General features: G+C 46.5%; 2 protein-coding genes across 6 annotated transcripts in view; both read left to right on the top strand.

The window, feature by feature from the left end:
- The window catches only part of LOC132904961 (spectrin alpha chain), a 225,218-nt gene that overhangs the window by 159,873 nt on the left and 43,657 nt on the right, over positions 1–21,688 (top strand). The window lies entirely within an intron of this gene.
- The window catches only part of LOC132904967 (ecdysone-induced protein 74EF-like), a 143,882-nt gene that overhangs the window by 87,395 nt on the left and 34,799 nt on the right, over positions 1–21,688 (top strand). Inside the window, exon 1 of one of the 5 annotated variants that reach the window (XM_060955833.1) lies at positions 3,164–4,623. The exons of the other annotated variants lie outside the window; for them this stretch is intronic. Coding sequence (XP_060811816.1) covers positions 4,308–4,623 — 316 coding nt within the window. The 5' untranslated portion in view covers positions 3,164–4,307. Of the gene's footprint in view, positions 1–3,163; positions 4,624–21,688 lie in introns of those variants that run through there. 5 annotated transcript variants of the gene reach the window in all.

Here is a 21,688-nt window from a genome sequence, read left to right as displayed (position 1 = left end):
CTAAAAATTACGAAATTTTCAAAACGCGTTTCGCGATAATTCGTACGAAACACGTACGCGTAAAGTTTTACCGTAATTTGCATAGCGACGCGTTAACGCAGAGTATTGCGGCTAATAAATAAAAAGCGGTGTGATCGTTAAGCGAAATTTTATTGAAATTCCGACAAACGCAATTCTCTTGCGATTTACCTACGCACGTACAGCAACGTAATCCCGGTTCGAAGCAACGATCGAAGTTTCTCTCGTGTACACGACACCGCGAAAGGTAAAAATTCAGTCGCACGAAGGACGAACGGGGGAAACGGCGGCGGTTGATTCACGAGGAACGCTGCATCGGAAATAGAGCGCGCATCACAGAGAAGCAGAAAGTGACGTTCGGTCGCGTCGCATCGCGTGGCGTGGCGTGGCGTGGCGTCGAGGAAACACGACGGGGCCGGTGGAGTCTCGGTGATGGATTAGAAATCGTACTTTTCCTGGATCGGGCGTCATCCCGTTCCAAGATCGGCGAGAGTTACGAGGTTTTCTCTCCCAGGCCGGCAATGTCGGCCGTTTTTGCGCGAAAATAACTCTCGGCCTGTCCCCGGCTTCGCGGTGACTCCGCATCGTGGCGAGGGACGACAAATCGAGGATAGCGAGCCCGGTTTCTACGCGCGTACGTCGCGCTTCCAACCCCTTTAACGCACATGCGAACCTTCTCCGACCGTGGACCTAGCGAATTTCGCGTCCATAAATCACTCCTGCTCTCGGTGGCTAATCTTTCAACTTTCAAATATTCCCTCGTCTATGGAATTCAAATTTAAAGTTTCGCGAAACTCAAGCACGATGAATTTCTAAATTACTTTGGAAATTCACCGGTTGAATTTTTACCGAAGGGTCGTTGACGCATGGCCGTCGCTGTGCAAACGACGATAAAACTTCCAGACTGGTTATCCAAACTTGACAGACGAGCTCGATATCGATCCCGTGATAACTCGCTCTTTTAACCCTGCTGCGATTTTTTAATTTCCCTGTCTCGGTCTTGCTCTCGTTCCAACCGAGAAGCCAGCTTTCGAGAAAAAGTACGGTTCCGTCTAAGACCACGCAGCGAGGGTTAAGGAAGCCGCGTTATCGATTCGCAGCGTCGAAGGAATCGCAAAGGCGAGAATCGACCAGCGTGAATCCGAATCAAAGACGATCGCGAGACTCGGCGATGCTTGGGAACCGAGATCCGACGAGAAGGCAAGTTTATCGCAGCGGTCGCTGTGTTTTCAGTTTTCTATGCAAATGCATGGACGATGATCGTCGCATCGGTGCGGACGCGTAACGAATTCCTCGTTGTAAATGTTGGAACGATCTCGTGTTCCGTAGGGTCGCTGATCGCTGCGCGTGAAGTCTGCGAAAAACGCTTTTCGGCAACAATGCAATCGCAGGTTCGACGGCAGGAAGTGCAATTAAGGCCAACCTGTTTTCACTTATCGAGGAAACGGATCCGAGAGCTTCTGGTTGGTGAACAAGCCCTTCGTACGCGGCTCGTTACGTTTCTAGGATGAAATCTCGAAACGGCCCTGACGGGTTGCGCTGCATACATTGTCAGTCAGCGATGAAAAAACTCTGATTCGTTTAACCGTCGTTTTACAATTTCTCAGAAACTGACCGATTCTATTTTCTGAAAAGAGATTTCTTTAAATTTTAGCATTCAAATACGATCTTAGGTTAGTCTTTTTAATTAATTTTTCCGAAATTGAAGCAAGTAATCTCGACGAAGATTAGCCTCCGTCCGATGTGCGGCTGGTCCGTTTAAGTGCGTCGTACAATACGATACAGTACGATACCTGCTACGACGATAAAGATATTGATATTTCTCGTAATGAGAAATTGATGGAGCAGTCGTGATTTCATGATAATATCGAATTAACAGGTTTCAAAGAGCAAAAGACCATAATGCAGGGAAGATGCTATTCAACGAGTAATTAGGAAAAGAAACAGATGTAATTCGATGGTGGAAAGAACGGTTTACGATGTTGATTCGAAGCTCGCCTAAACTCAACAAACACGATCTCGAAGATGGTTTTTTTTTCGGTTACAATGGAAGCGACGCCGGAACGGCGAGCCGAGAGAAATTACGAAATCGGTCACTCTCAAGGTTCATTCTGTATGCCCCGTTGCAAAAACACTTCCGACGTTTTCGTTGCACCTGTGTTTACCGGCTGCAACGAGACGTCGAATTGGAAGTTCCTTTCCGCCACGACCTCGTACGCACGTTCACCTATTGTGTGTACCGTGCATACGCAATCGTTCCAGTCTCGTTTCTGTTGCTCGGGGTTCTTCCTATACTGTCCCGAGAGCTGCTGCTGCTGCTGCTGCTCGTTACCGTTCGAATTCATCCTCGAGAAGACAATGTCAGGGATTAGAGAGAAACGAATGGTTGAAACGCTTGCGCGTAACATGTGTACCGATTTGCACACACTTGGTTCATCCGACGACACCGGATCGTTTCGTGGCGATAGAATCGTCGGAAGAAGGAGCAAAAGATCCGTGTTCTCCTTCCTACGATACGACGAGTAGGTTAGTCTGAAAAAAGCCCCCGTTAAAACAATCCATATTTCACGTCGCCGCCCGCTGTTTCTAGCAGTCGAGGATCGAAGGTTAATGTCATGAGAAGACGGCGCTCGTTGGCTGCCTCTTCGTGTGTCCTATCCCAATAGACGAAAAAATAGCTTTCCCTTGCGAAACCATCGTGAAGAGGCAAGGCAGAGCGCGAAAGAAAGAAAGAAAGAAAGAAAGAAAGGAAGAAAGAAAGAGGGAAAGAAGGAAAGAAGGAAAGAAGGAAAGGAGGAAAGGAGGAAAGAAAGAAAGAAGCACGAGACTGTTTGCTCGAAGGGCAAAGAAAAGAAACGAAGCGAGAGAGCAAGACAGAGGTAAAGAGGTGGTAAAAAAGAGGGAAAAAAGGCGAGGGAGAGGAAAGATGGAAAGAGAGAAAAGAGCAGAAAGTGTGTGCGGTGGAGGAGGGAGCATCACCAGCTCGAACATTGCGGTAGGCTACGCATCCGCGCATCTCGAGCGACGGCTCGCGACTGTGTGTGGGTGCCGGCGTGTACGTGAAGCCGCCGACTCTGATCGAGGCAGTGTAGAAACCGAAAAGAACCGAAGTCGGCCGGCGGAAAGTGCCGAAGGTGGTGGGCTCTAGCGGCCGGAGAGTACTGTGTGCGGTGTACACGAGCGAGAGCGAGTCCGGCGCTCGGAGTTGGAGTGTGGGTCTGGAGTAGTGAGTGAACGAGTCTGGACTAGCGGGCTACCCCGGTTCCGAGTCAGTCAGTGTGCCACCGGCAACCGTAGCCTCGGTGCGGAGAACGTGGATACGCTTCGGCAATTCTCTGTTTCGCGTTTTTCTCTCTTTCTGCCTCTTGGCTTCTACGTGATACTCGCCGACACACGCGTACATATGTATGTATATATATGAGTGTGTATACATATATATGTGTGTATATATTACATACGTAGTCACGGAACGCAGTTTATACAGTGAAGCGAACGAGCATTTTTCAAAGTGCGATTGTTACGTGAAATCGATTCTGTTCTCTGGATGATCCCCGATCGAGAAGAACAGCGTGATACCATTCGGCTGCGACGTAACGTCCGTCTGTAACCTGTCTGCCCCCTGTCACTCTCAGTTTTCTTTCTTGACAAGTGCAACCGATTACGTACATCATTATCTATGTTGACAAACGAAAATAAGTAACAAGAGGAATGGTTGTTGATTTTATCCGAAACAACGTGATCAACACGGAAACGTCGCTAATATCGAGAACTGTTTGCCGCTAGAAACTGCCGGTAGAGTATCCGCTGTGCGTCACGCGTACCACACGGGACGAAGACACTGCCGGAAGAGTTCTACCTCCCACGAAGATATCTATTCTTCCTTTCCCATCTCTATTCCACTCAGCTTGCGTTATCGCGTCTTTGCCGACTTTATCGAAAATAATTCTTTCTAGTGACAATTTTTTCTTAAATCTATTCGTAAACCGTTCGCTCGATCCGGTGTTCGAGTTCGACTCGTCCAGCACGATCAATCGCGTCTATCGAACCTGTGATTCTTCTCGCGTGAAATTCTCTCGTGTTACGGTGAAATTTGTATAGAAACGTCCAAGAAGAGGAAGAAAGTCGCATCGAATCGAGAATCGACCGGCGAGTGTAATGTTACATCGTATCGAACGAGTGTCGAGTACAAATCGTTGAAGATCAAGATGGCAACTGTGCTGTGGTAGCCGTGGATCAGCTCGTGGGCACAGACTGGCAGCAAGGAAACGAGGCTGGCAAAGATAAAAACGATGCTCGAGGATCAACCATTAGACTTGAGCGTTCGGGTAGGCGACTACGCGGAGTTCTCCAGGGAGGAGAACGATCAGGATCAGGATCGAAAAGAACCGATCGACGACTACGGGAATGCCGCGGCAGCGCTCAGGTTACGAGGATGCTTCGTCGCCGCCACGTCCACCGAATACTCCCAGGAAAGAGAGGATCGTACCTGTTCCGAAGATTCGGACGACTCGTGTTCCGACAATAATCAGAAAGACGGTAGCATGAGATCGAGGTCCAGACCACCCGGTACCAAACCGTATAAGAAGAATCTTATGAGACGATACCGTGAGTTTCACATTAAGTTTTCATTGCACCGCGGATGTCCATATAAATTCTAATTTTCACGAATATGGCTAGACTGCGGATATTTATGCAAATTCGTATTTCTGTCTAACGGAAAGAGCGTGACTTTGATAGAGAAAATTGTTTCATCTACGGAATATGTTTTGGATATTTTATACGTTTTCGCGTATCCTCAACTTTCCGAGCATCTTTCTTTACACCTTCGAATTTCTCATAAACGCATAGAAATCCTCGGCCTGAATATGACCAAAGAAATAGGATCTAAAAGAAGATGTATATACATTCTTGTGTATATAAATTTCCTACGACTGTATAAACATTCGTAATGTTACACCTATCGGTTCCTGCAATTTCGCGCCTTTTCGCCGCCATTACGCGCCGCCTTCCAAGGTATCGATACAATCGCATCAGAATCGAATCGCTTATTTTTTCGTTGGAACCGTGACGCTCGTGTCAGTTTAACCGTCCATCTGTTTAATCGCTACTTTTTTTTTTGTTTTATCGTATCTTTGCGAAATTGCGGCATGTAACGAGATTTCTCTCGCAATTATAAAATAAACCTATCTTCCCGCATTACGCACGCAATCGTCGATAATCTCGACAATTTCGATTCGATAATCGTATTCATCGCAGCTGTCAACGATGTTATCTAATGAACCGTAAATGGAATAGCCGGGAACCAGGAAGTGCGAATCTTTCGACCAATCGATCGTTTACGCGGTCAAATTCAGACTTTCGAATATGGTTAGGACTGCGTCCCCTCTCTTCTACCGCGAAATCTTATCAATACGTAGGCGTACGCATGATCGAAGGATCACAGACACACGCTGATACTCTTACTGGTGGAAGAGATACAGCGAGATTATAAATTAATTGATTGTATATTGATGTAGTCGATTGATGTAGCCGACTTCCATAGAACCACCTTGAATCTTAGACCGCGAAATACATTTCCAAATTGATATATCAAATTTCTTAATAATACTCTTGAAACGACCTATTGCCCCTTTCGAAGGCCAAGAGTACCAAAGTTGTTGTTCTTTATCATTGTTAATCGTTATTTCGTAACAGCCTGTATAATATAACTTTACTTACATGGGCAATTTCAAATATTTCAACGTACCTTGGAACTTGAAAAAAATGCTAGGATATTTCAACTACTGTCCGACATACTTATTGAATCGCTAACTGAAAAACTCTTACTTCGTTTATTATCCTACATATCGATAGATGACCTGATACGTACTTGTAACCACAGTGTATATGCATTGCGTGAAAAATAGGAAATTGCATATTTTTCTACACGCATGCTACATATAAGGAAAAGGACATTAACGAATAGACAGGAGCTACTTACCTTCTCCACCTCCCCCCACCCCCCACTTTCCTTACGTGTCTCGAATTACTGTTTCGCCTCTCGGAACATGTAAACTTCAACACCTGACCGATTTTATGAGCCGGCTATATCTCTTCCACCGGCGGTACATAAAAATGAAGCGCGAAAGCGAGAAAAAAGCAGGCAAAGCGTGCGTGGCGTACATACTCGCATTCGACCGAAAATACGTGCCCCCGACTGTTCTCGTGTTCGGTAGCTGTCGGGCTCCCGAGTGGGAGGGGGGGGGGAAGAGAGAGAGAGAGAGAGAGGACGATAGACAAAGAAAGAGAGTACGTGCGTGCATGCGTGAACGTATGTGTAATTTCGACCGATAAAAATATTACGCAAGCGAACCCGCGAAGGTCGTTCGACGACGGGACTCGGGCGACGGTAAACCTCGTAGCACGATACATATTTCGACTCGTCGAATAATTTTGCAGTTTCTTCGCTCGTTATCGTGCCCCTTCAAGACTTCACTGGTTCTTGTCACGAAACGAGGATAATACCTTATGACCCGCTCCAGCCCCGATAAAATTAAACTCTCGTATCCCTGTTGAGACTGTTAAGTCTGTTAAGGTTGTGCAACGGTACCTTCTTCTTAGCGGGTCCATTCTACGATAAATATCTGTCCCACATACTACTTGCCTAAAATTTCGTTTTGTTCTATTACATGAGGTTATACGGGATAAGATAAAACGGGAACTATCGAAAATTTGTAGATTTATCGTTTTGTTTAAAAAGTTGGAAAAAGGACTGTAAATGGTTAGAGGCTTCCTTTGTAAAGGAGCTGCAGGGTGCAAATTAGGGAAAACATTTTTAATCCCTTTCAGGACATCCCACGATTTTGCCGACGGAAAATCCCTCTTTATTTAAACTCTAACGCTAGAAAAGGCAGGACGAGCGATGGAGTGGAAAGTAGACCGAAAATCTTCCAAAAATTTCTCTTCTTTCCATTTTCGTCACAGTTGGAGACAAACGAATTAACCTACGCGTACCCTCCAGAGTTTCCCCCCGGATAGAACGATTTCACAACCTTCGATTTTACATTTTACGATCCCGTATCCAACAGATTTGCACACCAAGTTCATTTATCAACCAGGGTGAAAAGTATAAAATAGAAAACTTGGAAGCTTTGGGGAAGCTTTGACGGTCTGACAAAAAGAAAAAGAGACAAAGTAAAGAATTACGTATGTAGACGGTTGTTAGGAATGGACGATCAACGACCACTAGCTCGGCACGCGTGTGTTTAGTATACGATGCGAAGAAGGAAACGCCGATCCTTGTCCTCCGTAAAAAAGCAACGCGTTTGTCGTCGGTCTGTCAGCCAGAACTTCCACGCTTTTTACACCGCTTTTTTCGTCTCGCGTAAAAAAACATCGAGGTTTGTTTACATGGAAAGATCGAATATCGAACCCTTCCATGAATTTGTCGTGGCTGGAAAGAAAAGCCTTAACGTTCTTAAAGTCTTGGCAGTCCTTGCTCCTAGGGTTTTATCTTTTCTCAAAATATTTTTTATATATTTGGTAAAAAATGACTCATGGTTTGGACTAAAGCAAACTTGGGAACTTGGGTGTTTGCTTTAATGCGAGTTCTATTTAGCGATAATTTATTCCAGTAACCTGGGTAACCGTATAAAAGCGAAGAAACTGGTTTTTATTTTCAAATCAATTGCACGCAGTATTCAAAAGTACGATAAAATTGATAAAACAGATCTCCATTTAAGTAGCGTAATTTCTTTAGCTGTTGGTTTAGAAAAATGCAAATCTCTATAAAAATCTGCAGTCCATAAATAGCACAACGAAATCAGTCGTTGCGCGTTTATTATAGCCGATAAGTCGTATCGGCCGAATTGGTTTTATTAAAATTTCTACGCTTTTCAAAAACGGACGCAGCATAGAGAAAGTTCGTTTCGAAAGCTACGTGTATTTGCAAGACATTTTCAAACCCTGTAATCTCAAAATCTTACGGTTTTTTTATAACATCCTGCGTATATTGGATGTATTCTTTGAATGAAGGAACGACGAAAAGAAAAAAAAAAAGAAAAGGAACGAAAGGTTAGAAAGGACCCAGGGAAAGGAGAAAGAAATTCGGCCGCGTGTACTATAAAGTTAACTCTCGGTGCTACCGATGACCAGCTTGTTGGCTTTTGCGGTCTTCCCCCTCTTTGCCGCGGTATCCGGAAAAGCTTTCGAAACCTTTCACGGAGCAGGTAGTTGCCCGGTCGACGGATTATAAATTTATCTCCTATGACAACTCGAATTCCTGTTTGCGTTTTGCTATTGGCCCGTATGCTGTCCGACGAGCGAAACAAAGAAAGGGCAGAACGCTGAACTTTAATCGCCGCCGCTATCGTTCCGATCGCTACCTAATATCCATCCGCGATTAATTAAAAGCTCGTCGAGTTCCGAATGGGCCGACGATTCTACGCAAAGCAGCGGAACGGCTCGTTAATAGTTTGTTGGATAAAAAAAAGAACGGGTTCTCGCGAATGGTGCAGGCGTGCCAACGAACGACACGTTAAAGCGTGTTTTTTATCGGCGTATATCGGCTACTACGAGCCAAGCGAAGATAAGTCGGAATGATATATCGGATGATGTGAAATTACGCGACCACCGACCCGTCTGATTGTTACAAACCCAGATACAGATCGGTTGCTGATAAGGAGAGGAAAAAAAAAAGTCTCTTCTTCCCTGGTTTGTCCTCTGAGCGTATATTCATATACGTATAATATACATAATCGCGCAGAAACACGTGGTAAAGAGAGGAGTCTCGTTCTGCTCTCGTGGACGAGGCAGAAAAGAAAAAGGAAGAGGCCGAGGAGAAGGAGAGGGAGGATCATCCACGTTGCGATATAAAAGAGTCGAGGGAGGCACGCAACAGAAGATATATAATGGTTAGCAAGGAGAGGAGGATACTCGAGGAAGGGGAGAAAAGGATAATTCCAGCCTTTAAATCACTCCAAGTGAATTCGAGCGGACGTTCTCTCCGTCCTTTTCTCCTTCCGTCCAGCCCTCGCTTATCCTCTCTTTTCGCGAGAGTGCCTCGCCACGAGCAGAGGAAGACAGATTACTTCCGGCTGCACTCTCTTCCTTTATATTCGAGGGAGAGGGATAGGAGAGGGGAGAGAGAGAGAGAGAGAGAGAGGCGGGCCGCTGCCGGGTTAATCAGGAAATGAAGACCGTTCGATCGCCTCGAAGGGGAAGAAAGCAATGTCTGTCGATCGAGCAGCCACCGCGGGGTTAATCGGGCAACGGGCGAGATCGTTCTCGGATCAACGCGAACCAACCAAAGAAAAAAAGAAAGAAAGAAAGAAAGAAACGGGAACGCCCTACGTGTCGACGAATCACCAAGAAACGAACCCTTTCTGCTATCTAGACTTTACTCCACATGTCGGTAACACCTCCGCTCGAACCTCCGCTCTTTCTTCCACTCTTATTCGTATCGCAGGTATCCGAAAGTAACAGCTTTTACCTTTACTCGGCCTCTGCTCCATCCATCGAGCAATCGAAATGAAACTCGTTTAATCACCATTCGCGCGTCTCGGCTCGCCCGATTTATCTTATCGGCCGCTTATTTCTCTCCTCCGATCTTCTTCGTCAATGCCAATTTTCGTGCAACTAATACCGTAACAGCGTTATACATACTTTTAATCGTCTAATCGTTCTTGCACTCGTTCGACTACTCGCCGATATTCGTACGTATCGTGCCACAAATTCTCCAAATTTAACGTTCGTAAATTCCTCGGTCATCGTACGTCCGTACACTTTTCTCCGAGACTCTCACTCTGCCGATGTGTTCACTGTCGCTACACTTTCACGTTAGTCGGACGATGGCTGCTGGCTCGAGGATCTCGGACGCGTAACGAGACATCGTTCTTTTACCTCGAACTTTGTCGTTGTTCGAATTGCGATAAAAGACGGTTTCGCGCTCGGCCTCCTTCCGCGCAACGCTGTTGCCGAGGGGGACAGCTATATATCGTGGCGATATATGGAAACCATCGCTGGCTGTATTTAAATAGCCTGCGACGCTTCGAGGAAACGCGTCGCCTCATTGTAATTCAGGATATTGGCCCGGCGAGGAAGGAAGGACTAACTTCCTGTCTGCGGTTACCCTCCTTCGTACCTTCGCCTCTACCTAGGCGTTCCGTCGCGGCGCCATACCGACACCTTTCCCTCCTTTTCTTCTCCTGGATGAATCCTAGGCTAAATCGATCTTTCTCCTCCACTGACGTGTAACATGATAAATTTGAATACATCGATACGATCTAAGAAACGAAACGCAAGCCATTAAGGACAGGGACATTTTTCCCGACTGTGCGTTCAACGAGCATGACGCGAGAAAAGACAATCGCGGAAAGCACGTTGATTTACCCACGCTGACGTTAATCTTAAATTCGTGTCGTCGAGTTATAATCGATCGCGACGATTTCGTTAACTTTACTTTGCTCCGACTTCTTTTCTTCTATTTTACGCGGACAGATTTTCAATTTCATTTCGTTTCGATATTCCATCTGATTTTACTATCCTTCTGCGAATATCGCCCGACTCCAGCTTTTACGTATTTCATCTTTTTTCACGAACAAACTGCTTCGAAAGAGTGAAGATTCTCGAACAGATACGGATTTCGATAACATAGTTTTCCAGGAAAAACCAAAGGAGTCTATGACGAACGATCAAAACACGACGAGATGATTTTTTGGCAAATACGTCCCTTAAGCGGACATTTCATCGTGAAATTACTTAATTGGCTCGACTTTCACGGTTCACCAAGTTGCTAGGAAAATTTTCTCCCTCGAGTGCCGCTTATAGAAAGTTGAATTAATAGAACGACGCTCGTTCGACCGTCATCGTTCGACGTACTTCGTGATGGTTTTAGAAATTTTTTTTATATATTCTGAATCTTTTCTTCGTTATCGAGAAAGAGAGTTAATATTTTGATTTTCTTTCTTTCCGGTAAGTGGAAAGAGATTTTCGTGCAACGTTACGTCAACGTTTTATCGAAACAAGGAAGAGGGAAAAGGGAAACGAGATGGAAGTTGAAACTCGTGTGCACTTGGCCAGCTTGCAGAGTCGATGATTTCGTTGGAACGACGCTAGATCTCGTCGATATCGATCCTATCGAATCGTACGCTCGGCCGTTACGTAGCTTCCAATCGTTTCTAAACGCGTCCGCGAAACTGACCTATATTCGATCGATCGTGATAAGCGATAAGGAAGAAAAAAAAGACACGAAATACGATCGAGTGTGCGAGCTTCGATGCGAATTTCCGACGATGGTAGAAGCGACTCGATTAGATATTCACGCAGATCACGCGGAGAAGATTATGCTCGCCAATTATCAGGCGAAAAAAGGATCGTTATCAGTCGTTGCGCATAAACAATAACAAGGCGTCGGCATTCCATCGGAGACAATAGTTGGCACATTTTAGTCAACAAGCAAATAACGTAATCCAGCGAAAAAAATGTTGCGCGACTTTAACGACGATTCTAAAACTCTACCGTACACATAAACATGGAAATTGTCGTTCTTTAACATTTGCATCTATGGTCCGAAAAAGCGTTCGTCTTCCCGCTTTCTCGACGATATCATAGCCTATTTGATAACAAATCTGAATCTTGCAAGCAACTTTCATATCGCAGAATTCGTTAGGAAAGATGGAACGTCGTAGGTTCGATGTCGAGAAAATGCGAAAGCTTTATAAGTACGAATATCAGTTCACCGTTAGTTACCTCGACTGCGATTGATTTTGAGTGGATCTTTGTATTTTCGGTTTATTCGTGTTACTGGAAAGGGCATCGCGTGGTTGCAAACTCTTCGATTGACAAAAATCTCAAATAGACGAACCCTCGTGGTTCTTAAATAAACGCCGCTCCCGACTTTTCCCGCTCTCGAACGGCGTGAAACTTTTTTTTTTTTTATTTTTATAGCTCGTCTACGGGCTGAAAGAAAGCTCGGCTCGACACACGAACGAGCAGCGATCCCTATTTTTTTTTTTTCCTCCTTGAAACGAACGCGGTTTCTTGGTCCGTCTTTGACGAAGGGGATGATCACCCTCTCTGGCGTCGGCCTTTCCACGCCGGGTCCACCCTTTTATCCGCGCGGCGTGGTCTCACGCCTCACGAATTTCCTCTCCGTCCGGTCGAGATCGATTTCCCGCGGTATTTTCCACGCCGATCGGCCCGGAAGAGAGTCGACCAAGAGCGACCGAGCACAGAGGAGAGAGTGAGCGAGCGAGAGAGGAGAGGGGGTGAAGGACGTGCCGTAGGCGGTCGCAATAGGAAAACTGGGGTAGACTGTCCTTGTGCTCTTGGGTGGTTATTGGAACGTTGGCACGGAGACGCTTACCTTCGTCTACCGGGTGTCCCAATTGCAGGGACGCTCGACACTTGGCACGTATGACGGTTAATGAAAGTGGAGCGTAGTCCTTTGTAAAAATAGAGGAAAAATATGTGCGCCGTCCGCGTGATCGATCCAAGTCGATACGTTCCACGATACTCGACCGCAGCTTCTGATCTTCTGCACGATTTACCTTATATTTTAAAGTCGCCAGCTGCTTCGTTAACCAAGTTTCTAGAATATTTCTGGAATTTGGAACGCGCGAAGAACCGGTGTAACCGCGCGATATAGTTTTACGTTACGATTTCCTGGTTTTCTTCCCGCTACTCGGAAATCGAACATCGCGTTCGACGGACGCGGACATCCGATATAAGAAACTGGATCACCGAATAGACGTTTAAAAGCGTAGCTCGACTCGTACGAACAATGGATCCGATATTGTTGGCAAGGTTGCAAATACTAACTACGAGGTCGGGAATTAACGAAATTCAACGCTCAGAGTCCACTACGGAAACGATATATCTTACCACGTCATTTCCACTTAAACTTCGTTACCATTTATAATTTCGGTCAATTAAATGCCAAACTATTCCACGTTCGACGCTAAAAACCAAAGCTTATACCGTCAGATTCGTTCAACGCTATTGCCATTGCCATTTTCATACGAATAATTAGATTTAAACCCGTTCGACGTTAGAAGGACGACGGAATGATCGCGCGAGATGCGCCGGTTAACCGGCTCTTTCTCGAGGAGTAATTGACCTCACCTTGACACAATCGTCTGCGGTTTTTATGGCGTCGACTGCGGCCGAATTGAACGAAGGGGGACGATCGAGCATGCTCGTACGCTCTCGGCTACGATGGGTCATTTGCATCGCCGGGCAGGTTATCAACGCGCCTAGGCTCTTGGATCGTTTGCGTGGCCGCGATTCTTTTATCCCCGCGACGAACCTGCTTATGGAAATCCGACACCCGCCATACTATATCGAGAATAAATATTGGATCCGCGATCGATATCGCGCACGGGACGCGATTCTTCCATCTTTTCACGGTCGCTCGCTGTTGCCGTATAATTTCCAGCTTTGTTAACGTAATCCACGTGAATCGAATCGAAGGGAATAGCATAGATCTTTCAGAGATTCGACCAGATGCTTCGAAAGAAAATTTCGATCGTTGGATCGATGCGTTATCGGAGTACCGATTTTCGCATTGTCGCACGCTCCGAGACTCTCTTTCGAAGAAACAGCTTGTACTCGTTGATCCGTTAGTTTAGCCGAGAATTGTTCGCCAGTCGCGTTATCTTCTAGCGACGAATAAATTTACGAAAGCAACTCGTTCGTTTCGTCGATGTCGAGCACGACGTAAACGTACGACGAAGTTAATCGATCGATTTGGCCTGTGAAACGATCGTACGAGTGGGTCGTGGTAGGATTCTAACGCAAGGCAAGCGAAATACAAAACGAATCAGGCAAAAATCGGATCGGTTCCTTGCATGTGTAGATGTGGAAAGATGGTCGAACACACGGTGTAAGCCGTTGGCGTATTCACGAGCCTTAGGTACACGTACGTGGAAGCGGGGCAATTACCGGCGCTATCGGTACCATCGCCGCTTCAAAGGGACACCCTGTAGAGCGATCGATATCTCGCACAAGGGGCGCATTAATTACGAACGTGACTGCGATACCACCCCGGCCCTGGAAGAATCACTCGGAAGCTGAGCGATTAATTAGCCATCGTAACCGCATTATTAATCCTCAACTCCGCGGGAAGCTCGCGTTTCGCGATCATCCGCCGCGCAGCACAGATACCGATCTATTCGTTTCGATTAGACATCGATACGGGATCGATAATTGCGAATGTATTAATGCAAATGAGCTCTCGAACGTACGAATAAATGACATTAGAGATCTCTTCGAGTAGGAGATAGATAACGCGCGATAGAGAGATTAAAAAATAATAATGGAAAGAACGAGGCTATTGTTAAAGCAATACTATATAGCGTATTTTATATATAACGTAATAACACGAAATACGTACGAATTTGTTTCATCGCACGTTCATCCGTTCAACGGAAACGCGATGCGCTCGTCTCATGGCGTTTTCCCTTTGTCTCTCTTCGTCTCTTTCGTTCCTCGCTCCTACGATACACATGTACGTACATCTATTTTCCAACAGGCATAATACGAGTTTCATCGTCGGGAGAAAAACGCTACGAAATCTCGAGGGAATTCAACGATCTCGATATTTATAACTGCGCGTGATATCACGACGCAACGCGTTCGATCGGGACATCTATCGGCTATTACAAACGACGATTGCAAATTTCGACGATGGATATAATAGACGCACTGTGGCCGACGATCGGTGGCCGTGGCGAGCTACCACTCTCCGGTGTCCCAATTAACCACCTTTAAATAGATCGCGAACCAACTTGATTTCATTCAATGTTCGAACGCACCGACAGAACGTACCAATAAAATTCGATCTGCGAGATGTTCGCAAGTTGAGAGATAAAAGTTAATACGTTGTGCCGCAGCCTAATAGAGATTTTAGAAACTAGATAACGACGTACTATCCGCTGATAATAGAACGAAACGAAACACCCGCTAGATGCGCGGCGAAGCGAAGGAAAGGAACGCCACGGTTTGCGGAGGAGAGGAGAGGAGAGGAGAGGAGAGGAGAGGCGGGCTCGATCGCTAGCTATAGGTATCTACGCGAACGGTGCATAGAGGAAGAGCAGCTCGCTCGTTGAATGCACCAGCCCTGACCTACATAGTAAAGCGTGTTGTGGGCTAGGCGAGCCTACGCTAGAGCTACCTAGACTATTATAGCAACGAGGTGTAGAGAGTGTCCCTCTGCTCGCGTCCATCTCGCCGGCAACAGCGGCGTGGGCAAACGTGAAATCGCGTAATCGGGTTCACCTTTATTTTTCACATTCTCTTTTTCTCTCCCGTTTCCCTTCGTCCATCGGTGGAGCGATTAAACGCGGCCTGGAAAAAGGGAAAAGGGTCGAGTAGCTTCGGCTGATTTTTCAAGTAGAACGCGATACCGCCGAGTCTCGCTCGTCTGTTTGGAAATTCTACTTTCCGAAAATACCGATCGATTTGTTTCTCTCGGTGGAGCGACGCGTCGCGCGATTATCGTCAGGCTGTCGTCCGTAGAGACGAGCGTCGTTTCCAGGTAAAAGTCGCCAGGAAATCCGTACGGGATACGTGGATACGCAACGGACGGACGAAGAAACGTTGATAACGGTCGTATCGAGCTTCGTAACCGATAAGCCGTACGTCGATCGAAAAAATTCTAGCCAAGTATAATGACCGATAATTTAGCTGTTAACCAGCCGTTACGCGAGGCACACGTACGACGCGTAAAGGGCCGCGTGTACGCCGTTATTATATCATCTCGCGGACACTGCTACGGCACTTAACGTTATGTAATGGACGGAACGGCGAACACACGGTTCTGCCCGCGTACGATCGTACGTGCGTCGAGAGGCTCGTTACCAGCCTGTCGGTCTCGTTATACAATAGCCCGTGCACGAGCAAAACGAGAGTACTATTTTCTAATCAAACGGTAAGCAGATTCCGTCGTTTGTCCCGGCCATGATGCCGCCGCTGCGACGAATTCCTCGAGCTGACTCGACGATACGACGCGTCCTACCTACGGGTTCTCCGTGTGTTCCTGGCCACCGTCGTCCTTGACATCTTTTTTCCCTTCTCCCCATACCGCGCGCTCCGCTTCTCCACGCTCGATCGTCGACGAATTAACGCCATCCAACGTCCGCGTGGACCTGAACGCGATGGACCTCGACCCGGTGATTCGTAAACTGGCCACTGACCTTTTCGACGAATCGTCGCGACGCTTTCTCTTCGAGACTCGGCCGTCGTCTTCTTTCTTCCCTCTCTTCCTTTCGCTCTTTTTTTTCTTTTTTCTTTTTTTTTTTTTTTTTTTTTATTTTACATTACGGGTGTTGCGTTAGTCGCCGTCGATGTCTACAGGGGTTTTCGACTTCTGGCCTGACCGACCGACCGACCGATTCTCAGAGTGGGAGATAGCGAAAAGAAAGTCCACGAAATTCCAGCGCGGGACACGTATTGCTTCGAGTCGAGTTACGCAATTAAGAAATTAGATTCTTCGCCATTAGGTTACGCAACCGCGCCTTTAACGGCGTCTGCTCCTAAAAAGCCAACCGGATTGTTAATGTCCACGATAACCAAGTCCTTCGTTCCTTTTCACCCGACTCGACCGACTCGCCTTATCCAGCCGGAAGGGTTTTCCAGGTGAAACGGCGTTTCTCGAGCTTTCTCCGCAGCCTAGATGCTTCTATCTCTGGCATTCTTAGAGATCGTACTCGATCGAAAAGGACGAGCGACAAGGTTTCACGTGTCCTGCGAGAAAACCGTAAGAAGGTCCAAAGAGATAACGCTTAAAAGCATCGAGAACCATCTGGTCCAGCAGCGTCATCCCTCGTGTTGTAGCGTTTTCTTTTACCTGGATCCTAAACGCGTACCGTTAGAAACGAAACATCGATCCTCTCCGAATAACCCAGTTTCTTTCACGGGCTTTTAACGGACCACGCGTTAACGAGTGGCGAGGGTATCCACCCCCGTGAGAAAGGAATTTTCACTCCGAGTCAGGCTCGTGGAACGATCTATTCATCGACCAAACGTTTCGCTGGTTAACGGTTTGCCTCGTCGCTTTCTCTTTCTCTCGATGGCTCGAGGATCGTCGTGGATTTTCTACGTGGTGCGACTAACGCGACGTAGCTAGCTGACTGCGAACATCCTCGTACGTACGCGCGTACCGTTCGTGATTGCAAAGTCGACCGGCGGATGTTGCGAGGATCCGATCAAATCTCGATCGATATCGTTAAATATCGCGCGGATCGATACGTTCGAATTTAATTCCGCGACAACAAGCGTTAGCAAGTATCTCGTGAATTTTCGTGTTAATAGAGAGGCGCGTGGTTGGTGAAAATGGTGACGCGTAGAAATCGAATGGATATGACGCAGCGATACGGAGAGAAGCGTGCCGTTAGTCGACTTTCCAGCCACGCTACGGTAATCATCACCGGTAACCTTTGCGCCGATGTTGCTACCTTCGAGTCGACCTTTTTCGAAACCTTAACAAATCGTTGCCATTGCCGTTTCTCTCGAACGTTCTACCGGTCCACGAAGGAAGTGGGCGTGTGCGTGTTGGAACGATCCTGTCCTTAGAACACAATGGCGGACGAAGAAGCGTGCGCGGCTGCCGCTCCACGTCCAGACCATTCAGCCGTTGGAAATAGGTCAGGGACGCAGTTGCGGCGCAGTCGTTTCCTCCTTTCCGCGGAAGAAGGAAAGAGAGGAAATGTCACGGTGAAACACGGTCGAGAAAGTAGAGAGGAGAGTGGAAGAAGGGTGCGTAGGTAGGTTGCGAATATCCCTCGATGGTCGTGCGTTTTCAAGGCTGTACACAAGCCAGGGGTGGCTCCTCGTGTTTCCCGGTTGAATGGAACCTGATGATGTTTCGATACGGTCCCGACCGTGTTTCCTCCCTTCTAGAGGTTGCACGCGCACGCTGACCCACATTTTACCTCCTGCCTTCGTTCACCAGCCTTTCGAATTGAGTAACTCGAATTACAAAGCGATAGGCTAGCGGCACGGCCCACGCACCTGGATGGAGCAATTTGCTCGGAATTCATTTCCACGTGGAAACCGATTTCAGTCGGCAACGCGTTTCCGCGTGAAATTCCCTTTCGTTTCGCTAAAGTTCCCAGTCTCGTGCTCGTTTCGCTCCGATCTCGGCGTAACGCGATCGACTAAGGCGCAAATCGATCTTCGTTTCTTCCCATAATTCTATCTGTCCTTTCGGTTCCTTTCGGTATAAAATAGAAGCAGGTATTTCGTTCGTTTTGTTTCTTTCGGAGATCTTTCGATCATTTGCTCGAAATTAAAGCAGCAGGAGCTACGCGATAGCTTCGTACGCTCGCCACTATCGCTTTGTACGTTAAACGTCTGTTACGTCCGTGATTAGACGAATGTTATGTAAATTCGTGTTTTTATACGTACGAAAGAAACGAAGCTTAAGAAGAAACTGGTTCCACTGAAACGCATTCGTTTGGTTTCGATAAATAAGCGTTATATAATACGAGTATTACGAGTAATACTTTACGTATTTTGTACATTTCTGCATCTTTGGATGGAAACGCACGATTTGAATAATTACGTAAACGTTGTACGCGTTTCCCTTTTATTATTACTTTATTATTACCATCATCCTACCGTAACTAACTTTATCGTAATATCGGCCGTTACTTTCCTCGCAACATCCTTCACCCTTTTATGCAAAACTCTTTACACTCCGCGCAAAGCGTATTAATCTCGATCTCGGTTATCGATCGCGAGAACGCGTCAATTGCAACTCGATTCCAATTGCATCGAACGTAAACCTAACCGCGAGCGAATTCCGTTCCCAAGAAACAGAAAAGTACGAGCAACCGGTTAGAAAAAAAAAAAAAAAAAAAAAAAAAAGAAAATCTATAAACCGATGATTATAGTAGACACGAAATGCGAAAACGGGCAGCTCGGTGTTACATCGCGTGATCGAAGGTGGAAAAAAATGGAGGAAGAACGGTTTTTCGAATGGGATAGGGAGAAGCGCACGTAACGAGACTTCCGTGGAATCGAATGTTTCCTGTTTGGTCGGGAGTTGGAGCTCGTCGCTCTCGATCGTTCCTCCGCGCGATAACGGCCGTGCTCTTTTACGTGAAACACCCACTCGCCGTGACATGCACACGAGCACACAGAGAGCCACGCACACGGTCGAATGGCCGAGCACACGAACGGGCAGAAGCACTCTCGGTTTCGACGGAGGAAGTGGGTCGCGCACATGCACAGACGCGCCGCACCGCGCCATACCGCCGCTTCGTTTCCGGTATCGAAATTTCCGGCTTTGGCAATTCGCGGTGCAAGAGGTTACGCGACGAATCGTTTCCCCTTCTCGTTCCTCTCCTCGAGAATTAAACTCGTTTAATTAACGACGCGTCGTCGAGTTGCACGATCGTGGCTCGATTACGGATCGTTGACGAGTCGCGAACCTGTCTGCCATCGTTCTTCAACGTTCGATTAATTTCGTAACACGGAGAAAGAGTATACATCGAACGTTTCAATTAGCCGAGCAGATTTTACCGTGTACGTACGTTTTTCCTATTTCTATTCGCGAAAAGACGAAAGTAGCTTCGAATTCGAAACGATCGTTACGTTAATCCTCTGTATAACGCAACGTGACTCGAAAATCGTATTGTTCGACAAGTTTCGTTTTGATCGCTTTGCCGTAACCGCTACACCGTTTCGTTCTTCCATCGTATTACACAACCTGTTTAGAATATTTGTTATTTTCTACTTCGATCGTACAAGCATTGCCTGATTCGATAATTCGGCTGTGTTGAAGTGATCGCCACTTCTGAGGAAACTCTACATCTGGTCTTTGGTTTTCTCAAGCGCCGAGGCCATCGATAGCGCATAGACGAAAGAATGCGTCGAGGACAGACCATAAGCGCGGTACGTGTGCGACGTTGGCTTCAGGGTTCTTCGAGTCTCAGGGTAACGTTGCTAGGGTGAGGATCTGGATCGGCTTACACTGTATTTCATATTTTGTACTTTATTATTCACTATATATATATATACTTTGAATACCTTACAATTTACCCACGCATTTCTTTAATTCTATATATACACCGAATAACCTTAACAGGCAGTAAAATTAGACGCGATTCATAGAATCGGATCGCAAAGCCGGTGCTCGTCAAGTTTGCCCCTTGAAATTTGGAAATAGACGGTTTGGCACGCTAAACGAGAAGGAAAACATCTGAGAGCGTAATTACAGGCTATCTAAAATCCCGATCGATAACGGTATCACGCTTCTGGTTCTCGCAAGGCGGAAGCGTAGAAGCCGCGAGTCAACGATCGAGTGCTGGAACTCTCGTTGGCACCGGATCGAAACGACAACGGACTGTAAAATCGTAAACGACACGATAGCAACACGCAGCATAATTCGCTGTATCTGCTTGCTAACCCTTGAATCGTAAAACCGCGTTCATTAAGGACGCGCTTAGCCAATACGTTGACGTCTCCGGCACTGAAACTGCAATTAGGGAAAGATCGCGCAAAGTATAATCTCGAATGACAATTGACAAATTGTAGAAAGCGCGACACGAAAGTGCCAATTTGTTGGCGAAAAAGGTCGGTGTAAAGTATTGGAACGCGCCGTTGCTTACGAATTATCTCCGCCGTGAAATATACCGATTAACGTCGATTTTCGTGCATCCATTTTATATAATTAGAATATCACGTATGTATAATTTGTTGTACATAATAATTCGCGGTGTAAGAAAGCGAAACTACACGTAGAATCCGGTAAAAAGACCTTTATCGATCATCGGAGTAACAATTATAACGCGTGCGACGAGCGAGACTGGATGTTGCGAGTCGTTGACGAAATCCTCTAACGATTTCGTATTAACGAAACAGAAACGCGAATAGCTTAGTTAGCAGGAATTTCGCTTTGAGATCGATCCTCGGCTCCCGTAACCGGGTAACATTTTTCAACTCGACTCGATCGAGAGTCGAGAGCAGGATCGAAGCGAGAAAGTATGGCGTGCCACGAAATTACATAACGCAACCAATAACCAACCGCGACGAATCAAAGGTTCTGCCTGCCACGCGATTGCATCGCGCTACGCCAAACACCACCTTTGGGAATACGAAAGAGATAAAGACCGAAAGTATTTTTTTCGTTCTTTCCAACTGTTCGTGATTGCGGTTTCACGTATTCCACTCGACTCTGTAACAGTTTCAATTGGCTACGATCGAGCAGAATCCACGGTTAATAACTCGTATTTCTTCATCCGCGCCGTCCACTTTTGTGTATGCGGTTTTAATGTTATTTACAAACGCGATATCGCCAGCCTTTCTAACTTTGAACTTGAATCGGATACTCGCACCGTGTTTGTATTCGCTTGCACGAAACGAGTATTAACCTCTCCAGGGATACCGACACCGAAACGAAATTAATCGAGCTGCAATGCGCGCGTATAGATGGTGTTTCTCGAGAAAGCGGCGAGCAGTTGTTCCGAGGTTTCTCGATCGATTCCTTGGTCAAGGAAGAATCGACCTACTACGTTTTGAACGAAATTTTCGCTAAAGCGTTCGCGAAAATTGCCGCGACTGACGCAACAGAACCGTTCCAAGTTCGAAGAAACAGTGCCGCGGTCGAAAAAGGGTTAATCACTGCCACTTTCGAGGCGTGATTTCCACGGCCGGTATTCCATTCTTGGCCGACCACACCTGCGTGCAG

This window comes from Bombus pascuorum, chromosome 3, assembly GCF_905332965.1.
Source record: "Bombus pascuorum chromosome 3, iyBomPasc1.1, whole genome shotgun sequence".
NCBI lineage: Eukaryota > Metazoa > Arthropoda > Insecta > Hymenoptera > Apidae > Bombus > Bombus pascuorum.
This window is presented reverse-complemented; position numbering and strand designations above follow the sequence as displayed.